Source organism: Acanthaster planci, linkage group LG09 (genome assembly GCF_054643075.1).
Source record: "Acanthaster planci isolate LZ-2023a linkage group LG09, COTS_SCS, whole genome shotgun sequence".
In the NCBI taxonomy this organism is placed as follows: Eukaryota; Metazoa; Echinodermata; class Asteroidea; order Valvatida; family Acanthasteridae; genus Acanthaster; species Acanthaster planci.
In genome coordinates this window covers 6,692,260-6,711,460 of record NC_141785.1, presented here as the reverse complement: position 1 = coordinate 6,711,460, position 19,201 = coordinate 6,692,260, and the positions used below count along the sequence as shown (strand labels likewise).

Sequence of the window (19,201 nt, the reverse complement as noted above, 5' to 3'; positions counted from 1 at the left end):
TGAAAAAGGAAAACATTTTATTTATTTTTTTATATTATACAAAATTAATTGTACAAATAGTTGGTTTATTTGGACCTGTAAAAATCACAAAATCTTATGTATTAGAAATATAAATGTAATACAATGACCACAATGTGAACAAAACGAAATAATCGTAAACCTCCGATTTCTCAGACATCTTGAGCACAATGTTTACAGAAAGAATTCTAAAAATTACCACGCAGATGACTGGAAAGCCGTCGTTAAAATTATGTCTCGATGTAAAAAGTTACTCACTATTCAATAGGCCTGTCATCATACTAGTGATGTATTTTTAGTTCCAGTTATGTCAATCGTGTCAAAACAACCTTTTACAGTGATTGTAAGCACAAGACGATGACGTGTGATCAGGTACAGGACAGCGTCTCAGTGACGTTGTTTCGAGGCTCCAAAAACATTACAGCCAGTGTTTAGTTCAGAATAAAAATGTGCATGGGGTGTTCAAGGCAAAACCTGGTAAAACATTCTCAATAATCATGACGAAAACTTGCTATTTTTATTTAGACATACAAAACGATGTACAAAAATGTACCATGGAATAATCAATTATTTACAATCACTACTTTGTAAAAATTAATATAAACGTATTTCATTACATATGCGTAATTATTACGGGTGTTAAATATTACGAGAAATATAAAATAGTTTTGAGTCAATAAAATAACTATGGTGCAAAAGTTTGAAGGATAAAATTCTGCTTTGCTCTTATTTCCTTAATACTTTTTCACAACATGCGCCGAGGGTTGAATAAATCCGATGGACCAACAAATTACTACGTTCAAATGAACTAATTCAAAAGTTCCGAGTTAGAATCCCAGAGGGGATCATTTTTTACAACTTCCACAGAATTTAACGTGCAAATTAGACTTAGGTTAATGATGGTGTACTTGAAATTGTGAATAGATGACCGACAGCAAGGAGATAAATCCCAGTGCGCAACGAATACTGCATTTGACTCTTTAAAAACTTTGGAATTTGAGTCAACTTGTTGCTTTCCCCTTTTAAATAACTTTCGGAAACGTTTATATTCGGGGTTGTTCCATTTCAGTTATTCAAATTTTAAAAATCCTTTGGCATATGAATCAGTGGATTAGCGCGTTGGACTTCTAACTCAAAGGTTCTGGGTTCGAATCCTGGTAGGAATGGGATTGCAATTTTTATAAATCAGTAAAAAATGACATGAAAGTTCGACTGATGTTTTTGTTCACTTGATCAGTCAGTCGAGGAGGTATTTGGCTTAATCTTCGGGTTTGATTTTATTTCCAACTTCTGCTTATATTCGCACATCCCCATTTACAATCTTCAGGTAAGCTGGCCCGTCCAGTCTTGTGTATTCTTTCCTTGCAGTATCAAAGAAAAACAGGGGATCTTTTACCAGCTTAGGGTCAAAGGACTCTTGAACGAGCCTGAATTTGGTTTGTTTGAAGGTGCTTGTGTGCTCTAGAGTGCTGGGGAGACGAAGAAACCGCGGACATGCGTAGTCTGGGAGGCGTGATCTCACAAAGTTGAAGGTGGCCACTGGGTCAAAGGTTGTGCTTGGGCTGAGCAGGAGGGCAGCCATTCCAGCTTTGCCGTAATGACCTGTGAACGACATTGGTTCCCTTTCGTTAAACTACCAGCAACTATTAGACTTCCAGCTACACTTTGACCAACAAATACTCTTTAAATTACTCTTTAACCACTAAGCTACACTGGTACCAGCTGACCAGCATGCAGGCTTGCAGCTACTTCTTAAAGCAATAGCTAACCAGTGCCTAACAGCTCCTCTCAATAACAATAATTCACATTGGACAGAAATGCTCGAAAAAATGTCTTCAATTTAGATTTCCTTATTGTTGGTGGAAGCTAAGTATAGGGACGGATCTTGCTCTCAGGAAACCGGGAGATAAAAAGGCAATACCGTGCCCCTCCCTCCGCTAAAAATGTTTTGAACCTGTGATGCTTTCTGTAATCGACTAACCTGGTACGGCGACACCATACACATTGGCTTCAAAGATGTCCTCATGTTGCTGTAACATCTGGGCAACTTCTGTGGTTGCTACATTCTCCCCTTTCCATCTGCGTATTAAAACAAAAAATGTCAGTCGACCAGAGTTTAATTTGTGCAACAGATTTCTACCGCTGTTCGAACAAGACACATTTATTAAAACCCCGCTTAGAACTCGTGACTTGGAAACGAAAGAAATGCTTAGCTACTTTTAATAACTGGAAGAGAGTAAAGTAAGAAGAAAGTTCGTTCTTCTTTCAGTTCGAGCTTCTCCCGTTTCGGACTTAGCTGAATTCTGTGGACTTCTTTAGGTATTGCCGCATTTTAGTGCTTGTTAGCTTCTTGTTCAGATCTCAGCACGGTTGTTGTATTTTGTGGCACATGGTGACTGCATCGGCATGATGCATAACACAACCGACTTACTTAATAAGAGTGTGCCTTTCCTGATTTAGTCGAGGAAGGGTTTTCTGACCTGAATGTGTCTCCCAGCCTGTCCTTAAAGTATAGGTTGTAATGCTCATCTTGAACGAAAAGGTCCCCGGTATTAAAGTACACGTCTCCTTCTCGCAATACGTTCCGGACTAGCTTCCTCCGCATCAAGTCTTCCTCGCCCACATAACCCTCCAAGGGAAATGTCTTGTTGACCGGACACAGCAGAAGACCGATATCACCTAGAGAGAGTTTAGACTGAAATAATTACTAAGTCGGGGCATATTTCAATAGAAATGCAGAATCACAAACATTGACATTAAATTTCATTTGGTCTGCTCTAGTTACTCCAAACATTATAATGCTTTCCATTCGCATCAGGTTTCTGTTCCCTGGTCCAACATTGGTCACTTGTTACTGATTCTGTACTTTCTTTACAAATTCTGAAAGTACAAAAGGCTACCAAGGTTTCCCAATGCGAAAGTAATACTATTGCATTAATTAATTCTAAACCGTATTTGTTGTAGAAGTTGGCTGCATTTTGAACTTACCTGGAGGGACTTTGATGCATCTGCCATTTTCATCCCGAACAGGCTGAGCAGACTCATAGTCATATTTGACCAGCTCAATAGGACAGAAGATCTAGGAGAACAAAATTAAAACCAAAATGCCCTGCTAAAATCGACAGATTATCGGACTGATTATTTTGAAGAAGAATGTTTAAATTTCTGGGTGACAAAGATATATAAGTTTCGAAAACGGTCTCACCCGTAACATTGGGGGCCAGCAGCCGACGGATCCAATTTTATTGTCCACATTCATGATGCCGAAGTTAGCTTCAGTTGCGCCATACGTCTCCAGCACTCTTGAAATGTTATATCTTTGCATCACTTCTCCCCAAATGTCACCTCCCAAACCGTTACCGACGGCCACACGAACTTTGTTCAGCTTCTCCTCTGGTGTCTGCAACAAATTGCCAAGTGGAAAATGACAACATGAAGAAAATTTTCGGCAGCTCAGCCAGTTGCTGAAAAAAGTCAGTATATAGTTGTATATTCAAACTAATATTTCTATAATAATTGTCATGATTACGGGAACAGAAACAAACTATAGTGCAAACCATTTACAACAGAAGGCACATTACCTTGGGTCTTGCCAGCAGATATCTGAATAGCTCTCCGATGTACATAATAATTGTGACGTCATGCTTGCAGCAATCAGTCCAGAAATGGGTTGCAGAGAACTTGGACCTGAGTACCATCGATGCTCCTAATAGGAAATAAAGATGGGCAATGATCAGATCGAGATCTTAATTTATCCAATGGAGTCTCATGAAATCAGGCACAAGTTTAAGCTTGCTCAACCATAGACAGCATGTGAGCGTCCTCTTTTAACAGTAGAAACGAACCACACTTAATTATTCGGTCAGCCAGTAAATTTAAGTCGTGCATAGTATAAAGCTTAATTCTGAATATGTATTAGGAAACTCCCCAAATTTGTGTCTTATAAAGGCAAGGCTCACCGTTCCTGATGACATTGCTGAGTCCAAAAAGGAGCGCTGATATGTGGTAGAGCGGTAGTGTGACGTACATGACATCGTCTGAGGTCATATTGACACAATTCAACAAATGTCCTCCCGCCATCATTTTATAATGGGACATTCTGCTTGCTTTAGGGAGACCTGATAATGTGGATTAAATGAATCAAAAAGTTTGTTTATAGGTGGGGATATTTATGTTATAATTATTATTTATTAAAAAATAGCGATTTCACTCAAAATTATAGATGAATGGTATAAATGACTTATTAAAAATTAAGCAGAACAGACATTACAATATTTACTTAACCTACGAGAAAAAGTAAAGACAACCATTCCCGCCGGGATAATTTAAACCCGGAACCTTTGAACGTGCTCCATAATCCGTTGCACCATGGGGATTCGCACGGAGACTGACTTACCCATAAATTATTCTTTTTGGAAAAAAGAATTAGCACATGGTCAGTCTGAAAGAGGGAACCTTACAAGATCATTTTACAAATGCGAAGCCTCTCTTTTACAATATTACGGCGAACCTGTAGTTCCAGAAGTGTAGATGTAAACGAAGGGGTCTCTGAAGTGTTGTCCTCTACGAATCTCCCTCGAGAAGTTGGCTTCCATGTCGCACTGTTTGAGCTCTACGTTGGTCTCTATAATTTGCTCGATAGACTGCACTCCTTCCAGCTTCTCAGCAGGTTTTTCCAGGGACCAAATGCACACCTTATCGAACTTCATTTCTCCCTTCATGTCAACCACTGCCTTTAACAGGATGTCCCCTGCAATTTTTTTAAAAAATATTGTTCAAACATACTACCTCGTACTTGTCTTATGGCCTGTCATTCATCCTTTTCGTTATTCGGTCTAAGGTGCTTACAAACTACACAATTTCATCTAACTGAGCAAACAGAGAGCTGGCGTCCTGAGAATGACGATATCTGTTAGCCTAATAAACGGAACATACTGAAAAAGTCAAACGTGTTGGTGTGTGCTATCCACTTTCTTTTAACTGCGTGTTATCTTTGCTCAATATACTCCGAGCGACTGACGATTGTTCACAACAAAAGTACTTTACATAAAAAAATTCAAAACTTTACCTGGGCCAAAGACAAGTAGCTTGGCTTGGCTTGCCTCGAAGCAATGAAGCAAACTAGATGGTTTCAGATTGTAGTTGAGAAGAGCACAGGTCACTCCGAGCTTAGCAAAGGCAAGCAACGTCCAGATGAAAGCAGGTTCGTTGTGGATCAACAGCGCTACCGTATCCCCTTGCTTTACTCCGCGGTGATGAGCAGCGTGTGCCAGTTGGTTAGCTCGCCGGTTGACCTCCCCGTAAGTGAACCTTACGTCGCGGTACACTAAGAAAGTCTTATCAGGAGTAGATCGAGCGTGACCCTCCAACTCATCTACAATAGTTGTGGGGATTTCCCTTCTAGCGCAGGCTTGTAGGTGTCTTGCCATACGGACTTTGTCAAGGATGAACGCAAGATCGCTACAGAGTCGTGGGTACAGGGCTTGAAGGATAAGGAGAGCTCCAATGCAGAGCAGGAAAATGGCGACAGGAATGATGGCGTACATCATACTGCTCCAGGGACTTCAGATCTCACGTGCTTTACTCTAAAAATGTAAACAGAAAAAACATACCACATAAACCTTCACTTTTTATTGCAACGCGCGAAGCAGGACCACATGTTGCTGGAAGTTCGAAGAAGTGCTATTCATCGAAAAGGAGGACTGATTAAAAAGGAAATAAAACATCAAAGATACACTGTGAAGAGAGAAAACGAGAGGCAGGACATGTCCAGATTACGTGAAACACTAAATTACTTCATCAAGACACAACAGCAAGAGAACGAAAATCAATGTTGGCATTATAATAGTTGGAGTTCATCTACCGTATAGAGTTTCCTAGTTCAAAGTAAAGTGAAGGCAAAAGTTGCAGTGCTAGGTCAATGATTACGTTGCTGTAAAGCACCGCTTTACTATGGTCTGAGGGATCACTAGCCACTGCACATCAGCCAGAAAGCCGATTTGTATCCAATGCCCTGTGCAATAGGAAATCAGACAATTTTCTGTCACGATTTCAACCATCACAAATCACATTTGCTGATACGATTACCGTATAAGTAAGGCTTGAAACATCAAGGGGAGTCTAATGTTAAGTTGATAAATAGGTTATGATAGATATCCCGATGATGGTGTTAGGGAAAACATCAATTTCTTCTAGACAATTGATCAAAGGACTAGCACGAAGAGGAGAGCATGTACATGACAATGCGGCCGTTTCACAATAATGCGCCACCAAGAGTTTGCAACACGTTGGCCAATCATAACGAGCGAAAATTGTCGACCCTTTGCAAACGCGCATTGGGTCGACAAATTTTGCGCATTGTGATTGGCCAACGCGTTCCAACTCTTGGTGGCGCACTATTGTGTAACGGCCGTATTGTCTGTCCACTCGTTTTGTTAACCAGACAACTAGCTTTTGAAACAGTCTCCAGTCTCTCCGGACTTGGACCTGGACCTAGAGTAACCTGAATTCCCAGCTGAATCAGAGATCTTGTAATTATGAAGTTTTATGCCTTTATGAATTTTATTGCGACAATTCGCTGCTCACTAGGCTTTTCTGGCATGAACTGCTTGCGCATACAGCTCACGCACCTCAGTTTTTGACTGGGGGCCAGAAGCCTACGGCGCTTTCCGTTGTATGGTTGTCGTTGATTTATACATTGATTTAACGAGTAACCCTAAAGGAAGATATCCGCAGAGGGACAATCTCTCACTGTCACCCAGCTTTGCAATCAACAGTTCATGTCGGAAATGTCTGACATTTCCCACTGACTCAGAATGAACAACCGTAAAATCTGGCATTATTGATAAGAATGGCACGCAATGCTGACAAGCGGCTAGATTCGTCTGTACTTTCTCTGAAGGGAGTAATTTGACCTCTTTTATGGTCTTTCATTGCTATTTGTCTTCCAGAGAAATGCTTTTCTTGACTTTCCCTGGGTCGTCGCGCGGTCACCAGCTATGTAAATATCTCCGTCTGGTTCCGCTAACATTGAGTACAGTTTTCACTCATTCTGGTTTTGCAACATTGAGTAGCGTTATCACTCATTCGTTTGCCGGCACCAGACTAGTTTTGGCTGAGTCCTGAAAAGAACAGGATGATGAGACCACTATCCTCTTTGTACTGTGTAATGCTTGTTGACAGCACTCAATACGTTGATATTTACACTCAGGAGTTGATGGCTACTGGCGAAGTCGAGTTGGTTTTAAGCATGCCCTCTTACGTGAACTTGAAAAACGTTTACAACCAAACTGAGTGATGGGACAGAATAAAGAGAATAAAAAAGACACTACATCTATATGTGCCGATAAGGAAAATAAATTCTACGTAACTTTTCCTGAGACTTAATTATGTCATAATTTGTTTACTGAAACATGCTCTTTCCTATGGCAGTAAGATGGGACGCGATCCATTGAGCTCCCATAGGAAGGCAAATAATGTAAAAAAGGAGTGACGTTGTGACTAAAATAAGACTTGGTAACCGTATTTATGTGCAGTCATTTAATATTCAGTAAAGAGCGCCTATGGAGTTCAAAACTGTCTCCCGTCCTTACTTTTTCCACGATAGGGCGTTTTGGATTAGGATTTCATCATCACCCTTACCAACTTGTAAATAGACTTGAACAGTATGACGTTATAAAAAAAGGATGGTAATCATTTGTGACATGGTGTAGTCGGTCTACTCCGTAAATTCAACTCTTGATTCCTTTAACCACAAATGAAGACTTGTTTCAACAAGTAGGCAAAGTATCGCTTACCGAGAAATCGTTTAACTGATGAGCGGTTTGTACGACTTATCAGGGTGGCGGCAAGCTTTCTGTGAAGTGGTAGTTTGTACCATCTCCCCAAGTTGGTCTCTGGAGAAGGACTTTGACGAAAAGCTTGCCGAAGCTTCCCCTACAAGACAGACGTGCACGTGAGTTCGCTCACGTAGATGCAGTGACAGTTTCTCATCTCAGTACTTACCGCAGCGGCGCCGGTCTTTAGTGCTTTCTAAGTATAGGTTGGAGTATAATAAGGTTCGGCGGATGGATGGGTGGGGGTGCACACCCCACTTGATTCCTAAGTTCCCATGGACATAACAACTTTGGTACACATTGTGTATCGATCTCTATGTTGTGCATCATACACAAGTTTACTACAACGCCGACAGGGGTTTCATTACCAATTTTCTGTTTTACCCTTTTTACCGGAAAAATTTCAAGTTCAAGGAAACTAGCCTATAGCCCCTTGAGACAGGCCTATGCGTGCCAGTAAAACTTGACTCTAGTCCAGCTGCTATCGTGCTGACGGATGGGTCCCGTCCCTTAAGGGGCTGGGTTTCATTAAGCCACGCTCATTGACGAACCATCGGGCTAAGTCATGCCAGAGTATATACTTGAAATTATCCGAAAACAAGAAAGCGTCAGAAGGCAAGGAGGGGACACAGGGTTCCAACCAGGGGTACTGCACTCTGCAGCGGAATTACATCTTAATTTGATTCAGAGGGATTTTCTTGTGCAAGTTGTGTGACCGACTGCAGTAAACAAGACACAGGTAATGGTATTACCACTGCACAAGAAACTAATTACTTGTGGCCAGAGCACATGGTAAATATGGTCAGCGAGTAGACTTTTCTCCTGTGGAACGGACCTTCACCTTGAGTATTACCTCCAAGGCATATTGTGGTATATCGCTTATTTCTTGAAGTTATACAACTTTTGGCGGGAACTACAGGGTCAAATTGTGCCTCAATTTAAAACTTTATTTCACACTTTCCTAACCATGCAGAACAAGCGTCTCGTAAGAGAACCTGATCAGTTTTTTCTAAAGTTTTTACGAAATTATTCTACACTTCCTCATTGTACAAGCAAATGTCCATAATAAGTGGACAAGAACGGAAATAGACTGATCCAAATAAAACAAGTAAATCTTGGCATTTTCATGATACGCAATGTTTGTATTATTAAACTCGGATAGGCTGACAAATGATGAATGAAAAAAGTTTTGATCCAAGATAATCATAGCCTTTCTCTTCGCTAGGCGGAAACTCGACCTGCTCGGCTATTAGCCGTATAAACTCTGCACATGCGCAGAGGCACCTTTCAAGCTGATCTCATTGAGGTCTAACGCACGCTTCATCAATACAAATCAATAACAAATAGAAATGTACATATGCGAGGATATGGTAGTTCACTGACTATTCGTGACTGGTTTTGCAGACCGCTAGAGGGCAAATCAGTTTTTTTTCCAGGTGGGACCAGACCAGAAAGCGGTGATAATTGAAGTTTTCATAGTGGGGGGCTTCATGTGGGCCTGCCTGCAGGATATAGAGCCTTAAGGAACATGCATGGTATTTCATTATTGGTTGAATCTGTTGAAGTTTGGGAATTCCAAAGGCAAAACAAGATGCAGTCACTGTAAGGCGTGTTTGTGGCTATAGGGAGGAAGAGACATACTCAATAGGTGCTCGGCTTGCATTAACCAGAAATGATCTCATTTTCAAAAATCGAAAGAATTCGAGGACACCATATGAGAAACGCACATAACAATTATTTTCAAATAAGTGTCCCTTGAATGACCCTGAAGGTGTGAATTTTCCCTGGTATCAATGACAGAGCACTTTCTTAGGTTAGTCTCCATTCTAAGTCGGGCGTCATGTTCAAGTTCATGTTTACAATGAAGGATTGAGTGGCTTCCACCTTCCATTATTCCTTCCATCGTTCATCTTTGTGCCAACGGTCTTATATTTACCACCACAGGATTTTGTTTATCCAATAGGCTTTTTATTGTGCAAACCTGTTTGCAAATAACGATGCCGAGATGTTTTTGGAGTCTAACGGAGGCAGAAATTATTGAGAAAGTTTTGCTGTGAATAGAGTAACCTCTTCAACTTACCTTTCTTTGGTTGGTCACTGTCTCAAATTAGAAATTAAGCTAAAGGTCGTCGAAATGATTTCAAAATTCTGTTAATAACTTACTGCAGCATGTAAGCTGTAAACATAAATGGAGTCAATGCGTTTATTAATAAGCTTAAACTATGTTTTCACCACAAATTTTGGACTGACAAAAGCTAAGCCCGGCAGTGACAAAACGCCCTTGGCACTTGGTTTCCATTTAAGGTCACGCGGTTTTAACGATCATTGCATTACAGAAAGTACCAGCCCACTCGTTGTATAAGGTTGGGCAGTTTAAAATATTTGTTGACGGGGATGACATAATAATAACATATTTTCGAATCAGAGCTTTCATATGCATTGCGAGAAACTCAAAGTACAACCCGTAACTTGCCCGAGATGTTGATACTCTGCTAATTGCAGCGTAGAGCTGTGAATGATTTCTTTATTTGTTGGTTTTCGCCATGGCCAGTGGTTGCGATTTCTGAATCTTTCAGGCGACTAAAATGGCATAAAAAATTTTGAAAAGCGGGTATACGTCCGAAAAGCGGCGGGCTAGACAAGATCCGTTTAAGTGTGCTTGGTGCACGTTGTTCACTCTAGACACTTGCGTGCACAATATCATGTACTTACCCAGTTTACGTCCATTCCATCGCAGTTTGCATAGATGCTTAAAGGTAAAATCACATGCAAATTAAGTGCAACGTTTGTTCATGCACGTGGTGATAAATAATGGTGAACACACTGCCATCAGTGTCCACTGTCATTGGTGGAGGCACCTTGCTATCGATGCTCATGTCGGTGCTCCGGAAGAAAGTTTGCCACGCGGAGGTTTTTCAAAAAGTTAATTCGAAATTAAAATAACCCGAACATTACAGTACACGTCGCCTTGAGTAGGATATCTTCTTGAGGATATGAATTCGGGAAATATTTGTCACAGAGCTAAGTCTCATACCGCGACAATTGGTAATACTGAATATCTTCAAAATGGCAAATGCTCGTGGAAAGTAGGGGCCTCCGTATATGATTGAGATACCTGTAAATTATGAATGGAAGATTCCTGCTACGTGTGGGACGCGTGGAACATTACCGTTTACACCTGTTTTGCTAATCTCTGCGTGAAGTGGTACGAAGGAAAAATCCGGATCGTATCCACCACAGAATGGGAGTACATGCACAACTATTCTGTCAATTATTTAAAGCCCCTACATAGGATCTTGACAGTTGGGGCACTTTTCCAGCAACATCTGGGGTAAGAATAAGACATGCCAAGGATAAACGTGCTGAGATTTGAATTATTGAGAGTGAGAATAGGGCTAGTGGGCAAACATTCGATCATTGTACTTTGAGAGGGCTTACCACGTCCCATACCGGTATTAAGACATAATCTGTCACTAGTCGGTTGTCACACTCACTTTTGTATACAATGTCAAGAGGAAGCAACAGTTATCCCCCTTTTTCAGCCAAGATTGTGTTGAGTTTGGAACCGTTTTGCCCCCGTCATATATCCCACTAAGCTGCGTTTGAATTTCTCCAAGTGTCATGTGTCTCAAACATACCGTTAACAGTGCGTAATACACACACACCAATGTCCGGCACATGTTTGCATGTATTACATGCAGGACAGTACGGTGGCTCTTTTGCCATGGCGAGCCTTGGTGAAGGCGTTGGACTTGTGATACCGTGTTATAAAAGACAGGTCCGTAGACTGGGCAGGCCACGCTGACGTGCCCACGCATGTGCACGGGTAGCAGTACGTTTGTGCATAGTTTTTGGTGGTTTACCGTAGTACTGTATCGTATGCCATGACAGTACAGTGTTGTTCAATTGTTTGTCGTAGTTTGCGTGCGTGCGTGTGTGCATGAGTTCGTGCGTATTACTCTCTCCTTGGCAAAAAGCCGCATAGATCGCCTGGGAAAAATCTTGCCCCAAAAAACCGAGATACAACTCACACTAGTCATAATTTGCAGGAAATACCACTTGTTACTGTCATCGGGGATCTATTTCTGAAATTCATTTAGCTTAACCTCTTAGAGGACTTTTTTTCTTCTTTTTCACTTTCTGCCTGATCTGTTGATTTTCAACACTTTCGTGTCGCAAATGGAAATTAATCAATTAATTTATTTACAGACACAACTGTCATCGTAAGAGAATCGGCATCTGGCTCTTAAATGTTAGAATATACAGTTTTCTCTTCAATTATCTTGGAAAATAATAGAAAAAAAGTAAGTTTTTTTATGGAACGATCTTACTGTTATGTAACAGCGCCGTGCAGGCTACTGGTACAGTATAAGCCTAATGTCAGCTGCGTGAGGTCAACTTGCAGGTTCTGGAAAATGCGAGTATACTATTGAAAATTATGCTTGTTTGTTCAATTTATATTTCTTCACGATTCATGGAAGTTTCATGAAGACTACGGATTGAATAAAATGCATGAAGCCATTTTGAAGGTGTTTTAGCAATATTATGAAGGAATACTGTAAAATTTTCAGTACTTTACTGGTAGCGCGGGTACCAAACTGAATTAACACCTTTATGACAGTAACTTGATCAATGTTTCAATTTTATTGGATAGTAATTAACTATAAAAGTTACAGTAATTGATCACGGCTAAGTTATATTAATGAAGAGCGGCCACGAAAAACAACCATTTTCGTTGATAATGTGTATCGTTCAATTACGGATTCATTCTACACGTTTATGTTCAAGTATAATTATGTATAAGGTTACGACTCCCTTACCTCGTATCCAGATACATTTATCTTGATCACGGCTGCACTTCATTTACGTTATTAATGTATACTCCTTTGATGTAATCATTGGCGTTTACATGCAAAACTACACCCACACAGCACATCAGACACTTGTCAAAATAATGTCAAAAGTTTACGTAAAGGGTATAAAATGGTAAAATTACTTGACAAAGTAACAACGCCCCATTCATGGCAATATGCAAACTGGAGTCCAATTTTACACTGGGAAACATTTCTGTCAACTAAAACAGTATCGTGCTGAATTTCACAAAAGTACAGTAAATACGTGCAATAAACACGTTAGTTTACTGTTGGTGTTAAGGTCGTTTGCAGTGAATAGACTGGCTGACAAAGTATAAAAAGGAGTGAAAGAACCTTGCATAATTTACGAAAGACCTGCAAGGAAAAAAGTGGGTTTTCTGCATCTTGATAATCCACATATTGGACGAATAGGGCCAAGTGACGAACTTAGTCTCCAGAATCTTGGATATACGAGCCACTGATGAAATTTCAATCAACTATTTTGTTCGTGTTGACGGGGTATTAACGGGCTTCGAATTAGCTCCAACCTGTACGCCACCATAAGAGGAGCGCTCTCTTCAGGCTGACGGGGCCAGCTATCACAGAGCACTTTTACAACAAACAACGACTCGTTACGTGGGGTGCACTAGGGGTCAGACCCGTTTTAGCGAATTGAAAAATCGACAAGTCAGAAAATGATGACAGGTTGGAGGGATATGAGATCTCAATTACGACCGAAGCTTGGTTTTTCCCTTGAGCTGGCCGACGAACTTGAATACGGACGTTAACCTAGTACTGAACTACCTTTTCTAATTACTAGGAATTCTCAAAGGATCGTCAGAGGATTGGGAAAACTTTCGAAAGGAGGAAAATGGGTACACTGGCTAAGGGCCAGGTTTTGCAAAACGTGTAAGTACGTAATCACTTGATAATGTAAGTTTAGCTAGCAGGTAGGGCAGTTGGACTTGAAGGGAATTCAACAGTTTGATCCATTCAATCAAGTGGGATCGATAAAGTACTGGTTGGCATACCAGATGGACTTTACATTCTCATCTACAGTAATCTTGCAGAGATCCTGTGGTAGACCGCTAAACGATTAGAAACTGGAGCACACCGCGACTGTGGTCGTGTCACGGGTGGTCGATAAACGGTGGCTAATTCCTTGGAAAAATCACAAATTTCGTCAGTATTGGCCTTGCTCTCGGTCTCATCTTGGACCTTTGAAAGGACGTAGTGGTGGGAATTCTGAAATTTCATTTCATAATAAATCTATTTTTGGAGGAAGGTTTTATAATTTGACAAAAAATCATCCAAATCATCCAAACAATACCATCTGAAGTTCCTATATTTAATTCGTCTCATGGAAAATTTAATATTCAAAAGTTCAAGTTCTTGTCAAGGCAGTTTATCTCAAAGTCAAGCATCGTTTGCCAATAAATTTGTCCATCAGCAAGAGCTGCAAGTTCTGCTAACTTAGCGCATCATTTGCCTTACTTGTAAGTCATATCTCGAAGGATAAGCTGTAATACCCAGCGGCCTGGGCCGGCCCGCTTAACTCGTTTCCCGTCAACTTTCTATGACCCCGCTTCTTCATGTTTTCTCTCGGTTCTTTCCTCTCCCTTTCGAGTACAGAAAAAATGACTGAGTCGTTATTGCTTGCGACATTTTCCTGACAATGTTGACAAACAATAATGATGCCTGTTATCTTGTCAATACATTTTTGGTGAGTATGTTTACTTGAGGAGGATGTGACGCATGACACAATTATTGTTATGACTAGCGTCCTCTCGTGACCATGCGCAAAATGCAAAGGAGGAACACGACAATGTGGTTGAGGAAACAGCTAGGAGTTACATATTTTTACTCACGGCATAAACTTCTCACTTAGGAGAAAAACTGAGATCTGATAAGGCACGACTAGTGATTAATATACCAGGGTTATTTCTCCAGACGAGTCCCAACGTTTTAGAATGCTCTACCTCACGCACGTGTCTGCAAAGTTCTTACATGTAGCTCAAGATTGATCATCATCGTCGTCAGCGCTCTGTAATATCCATCAGGTGTTATTCCAATTGGCGTAACAAACCGAGAGTTTGTTCATTGGGTATTGAAAAATGAAAATAAAACATGCCTGTGTTATGATTTTGGCAAATGAGGACATCGGATGAACTTTAAAGTAAAGAAAACTTCTTTTAAACTTTAAAGCAAAATCATCCCGCGTAATGAAAAGTTAAATGTCTTTGACGGAGACTTTTGCCAGTGTAATCAAATGATAGATGAGCTTCCTAAACTACCACATGAAGACTATATCACTCCAACACCTCGTTGTGAACTTTTTAAGACCAGTTTCAGTAACAGAACTCCCATTTTCATGAGCAGCCTCCCAGCAATGTTGCGAAGCTGTTGCCCATGAGTAATTCCGTCTTCGCTTCAAAAAGATCGCCTTTAACATGAATGTTTGGAATTGCTTTTATTGCTGTATTCAAATGTTGCTTCCTGGTCAGTAGAAGGAATTTATCTGATATTGATAGGTTCATTTAATTATATTGTAATTCAGTACTCTGTAAGACTGTTAGTTTGTTCGTACTTTATTCTTATATCTTTTACTTAAACATCTTAAATCTTTATGTACATTTTGGTAGTTCTTATCTACTATCTACTTCTTTTGCTTGAAGTTTTTGTTTATAGGTTTTGGTTGACTGTGGTTTTAAATGAGGGCACTAATAATCAGCCTGGCGCTGGAAGGGTTACCCTCAAAAAGATTAAGTTTTAACATATAAAATTCAATAAACTAAATCTTAATTCCAACTCTGTGTGTTGTTAAAGCTTCAGGATCTTGTCATGTAAAATAATTAATATCGTTCGAAAGTAAATAAGAAAGGAACCCTCATTAAAAAAGAAAGGAAAGAGTATCACAGTGCAATGTGTGATTTAAAATTGCAGAAGATTTTTAGTGACATACTGACAGTTTTTATTGTGTCGTACCAGATGCATGATTTGACCTATACATAACCTTACATAATCCTCAAACTGTCTGGCACACAATTTGCATTAATGTCAAATATGATTCCAGTAAAAGCCTTTAATTTGACATTTCTATAATTTTCCACTTCCAATTTTCATTGTCCTCTACTAACCATTTATTCTTCTTTTTTTCTTTTTCTTTTTTTTTGGTTTTTTTTTGGTTCAAGGGAAAAGAAACCCATTTATTCTTTTAACCAATGAAGTACATTAACCTTGATATTTCCCTGTAGAACATCTCGAACCCGTCATCCGATTGCGTCATTTTGTGCCATCCCTGTGATGGAATTCGTCACCACAAGGTCAAAGGAAACCACTGAACTTTTTATGAACTTTCTGCGTTCATGGATGCACTAGAAAAATCCCCATTTTCTTCACAAAAATGAAGGGGAAAATTAAAGGATGGTCACAGGGTTCAATATAGCGTGGAGTCAAAAATAACAGCAGAAAATCGCGTGAGAAAGTATATCAAATTGTTAAGTTTGATAATTGTAGGCGCGGAGGTAAATAACACATAGAATCCAAAACAAATTGCATGGGAAACTCAAGTTGGCAAGAGGAGCGCATAAATCCAGGCTGTCGAGGCGCTGTAATCTGTGCACAAGTGCACGCTAATTATCTAATAGCCTCGGTATCAATATCCCGCTGATTAATCACAGATGATGAAAGATTGATGGCCAAAAGCTTTCCCAAAGTCATTAAATAGAAATGGACTGCGTTGTATTTTGACTGGCAGTCAGTTGATACTGTGAGTATTCGTGCAAGCTACAGCTGAAATCATAAATGGCTTGTCGCAGTGACCAAGATAAATGGACAAATTCAAAGAGGTGGGGAAATTAGAAAAAATTAGGAAGACTTACCACAGACTTTACAGAGAAACTTCAATGCGGTTCTTGTGAAAACATTCACCTGTTGACAACAGTGAAAACATACCCGTTAAACTTTAACCGATGGAAAGAAGTTGCATTAGTTTACTAGATGGGTTGATTAAAACAAATTTGAAATAGGATCTAAGGCTCAGAATCGAAAGCCGGGGGAAGTCGGAGCAGGACTAGACAGCAAAATGAAAGGAAATTCGAATACAAGGTCATGGTGACAAAACTCGTATATATGACGTGAAAGGGCGAAAATAATTGATTGGAAACGAGACACGGTAAACGTGTTTTTCAGCGCAGGGAACTCTCAATTGACAAATGGGAAAATGAGTGAAATTTTGATCGAGACACTTCAGAAAACGGCTTTTCAACAAAATGTAAAAATTTAGAATAAAAATTAGGACAAATTTTGAAGAACGGCAGTAATTATGTGAACAATTCCAAATGTACGAGGCAGGAGCCAAAGAAATTACCTTAAAAACCAAATGCTGAATGAAGTGTGATCATGGCACTAGGTTTTCATATCAAGAAAATTTTTACAGCAAAATTTAAGTTGATATTTTAACTAAGTGTAACATAACTACTGACCTATCTCTCCACATGGTTTCTAAGCTTGCTTCACGATGGCTGTTGAAGTCCCCAAACTATCTCTGAGCTTGGGGTGAATGCTTTATCTCTTTTATATTTTCAACTGTGGGCGCAGTTTCTTTTCAAATTCATAAAAAGGTGCATTCATGACTATAAGGCCTACGCCACCTGGTGATAGTTAAATTGTGGACTCTAAAACGTCATCAACTTTCCACCCGTATAAACTACACTTGTGAAGCGTGGGTTATGTTGGTTCTCAATGATACAGGAACGAACGCAAATAACACTACCAGGAATTGTGACAATTTTCGCTTTCCAAAGTACCACGTATTTGCCTGTCAACACATCCGCTGAACTTACGTAAATGAACAAAGCAGGGATTTTCCTATGATGTATTTCTTTTAGAGCTTCGACTTTTAACAATGCATATCGTTTATAAACGACAGCTATCTATTTTAGTTTGTTTCTTGCAGTCATCCCGATCTGACGTAATATTCCTTGAAATGAAGATATAATGAAATACCCCGTTAAGTTCTTGTGAATTTTATTTTGGGTACTTGAGGGTTATACATTCATATAAACAAGTAAGCGGAAATGTTTGAAAGTTCATTTCGTGGAAATTGAAACAATTGTGATCCTGTTCAGCAACACAGTGAAGATAAACAAACAAAAAGTACTTACTTTTGACTGACGGCTGTGTTCGATGTTTGACAAAATTATGATGTGTGATGCTTGCTGGTCCAATTATATAAAGATCTGACGGGTGGCTCTGATTGGTCGGCACCGTCAGGTTGTAAGCAAATCACGTCAAAGTTAGACACCAAAATTGGCATACTGCCGACTTCTCGGAGAGTGAAGGATTGGCAATACCCATGCAGCGTTGTGAAGTCAACCGGAGGGCACCCCAAGGCTCTTGGGAGGTTGCTAAATCAAGAAAGAAGGGGAAAGAGAACATGTAAAAGAAAATCACTCTGGAGTGCACGCATAGCTGCAGGTTCTGGTTAGCAGCTGGAAATCTGGGCATAAGAACTATTTTTTTTACAAAAAAAACTTCTGAGAATTGGTTCGAGTTTCTTGTTGGGAAGAAAATCCCAGGATTTACTGAACTCGATTGTACTTACCGTAATAGTGAAAAAATCGAAATATCCTTGCTATACTTTCACTGTGATAATTCAACTTAGGGCTGCAGCGTGCATGCTTGTTTGTAGTCGTGTACACAGACAGAAAAATCTTCAGAGAAAAGTATTTTGCGTGTAAAGAGAACGCTCATAGAAAGCGCCTGGTAGCCTGATATGATGCAAGACTTTACGCAAAGTGAAGTTTAAGAATTAGCTTCTGGCTCAGCTGCTTTGCAGGTATATTAACACTGTACTTGTGTTATCTGACTTTATGGAACTGAGTAGTGACTTTTGCGATATAGTTATCCCGTTGATATGGGACTCAATTGGAGATACTGTTATCATTACAATGACGCGCATTTTCCTAAACACCAATGTGGTGGCAAATCGCCCAACGTAGGTTGACATTGCTCACATATTTCATGAAATCAGGCACATTAGATTTAATTATTTAGTCGTTTGTCCCCAATTTGTACGAAACTCCACTGGGCCAGAACACTGCCACTGTCCACACGACATTGGATCCTGAGAACAATCCAACCGTCTGTTTTAACCATAATACATGCACAATCAATCAGGGCACGAATCAAAATTCCATCTTTTGGGATGTTGTTGTGTGATACACTCTGGCTATATAGGCGTAGAGGTCGATTCCTGCTTTCCGCAAATCTTTAACCCACATGGGAGAAGCGAAGGGGACCACGTTTTTCTCATTTTGCCTGCTGGGTACTTGGGGGAGTACGCCCAGGCTAGCTGCAAGCTGCGTGTGACGGTTGCGCGCTGGACCCACACAGGGCATGAAAGCAAGACCCCACCGTGAACTTTCCCTTACGTTCCGGAATGATTACGGAATCAACTTGGGACATCTAGTCATTTGGCTCGAAAGTAAAAGG

General features: G+C 40.1%; 1 protein-coding gene across 3 annotated transcripts; it reads right to left on the bottom strand.

Annotated features, from left to right (window-relative positions):
- Positions 1-44: 44 nt before the first annotated feature.
- LOC110989089 (long-chain fatty acid transport protein 2-like) lies at positions 45-18,125 on the bottom strand. Of its 3 annotated transcripts, none has more exons than XM_022253215.2 (11): positions 17,872-18,125; positions 16,588-16,636; positions 5,087-5,603; positions 4,529-4,768; positions 3,978-4,136; positions 3,600-3,724; positions 3,224-3,418; positions 3,007-3,097; positions 2,499-2,697; positions 2,000-2,097; positions 45-1,620 (listed from the first exon to the last, which is right to left on the bottom strand). In XM_022253215.2, exons 3-11 carry the CDS (start codon positions 5,565-5,567, stop codon positions 1,313-1,315), a joined length of 1,896 nt encoding a protein of 631 aa, XP_022108907.2. In that variant the 5' UTR covers positions 5,568-5,603; positions 16,588-16,636; positions 17,872-18,125; the 3' UTR covers positions 45-1,312. The 3 variants fall into 3 exon arrangements, with proteins under 3 accessions (XP_022108907.2, XP_022108908.2, XP_086997736.1); XM_022253216.2 differs by lacking the exon at positions 17,872-18,125 and adding an exon at positions 17,191-17,583; XM_087141610.1 differs by lacking the exons at positions 16,588-16,636; positions 17,872-18,125 and adding an exon at positions 7,815-8,182.
- Between the last annotated feature and the right edge of the window lie 1,076 nt (positions 18,126-19,201).

Coding starts and splice junctions, on each gene's coding strand:
- LOC110989089 (XM_022253215.2), bottom strand. CDS start 5,567: ATGATGTACGCCATCATTCCTGTCGCCATTTTCCTGCTCTGCATTGGA. Junction 4,769..5,086: donor GCTACTTGTCTTTGGCCCAG/GTAAAGTTTTGA, acceptor AAAAAATTGCAG/GGGACATCCTGTTAAAGGCA. Junction 3,419..3,599: donor ATCTGCTGGCAAGACCCAAG/GTAATGTGCCTT, acceptor AATTTGTTGCAG/ACACCAGAGGAGAAGCTGAA.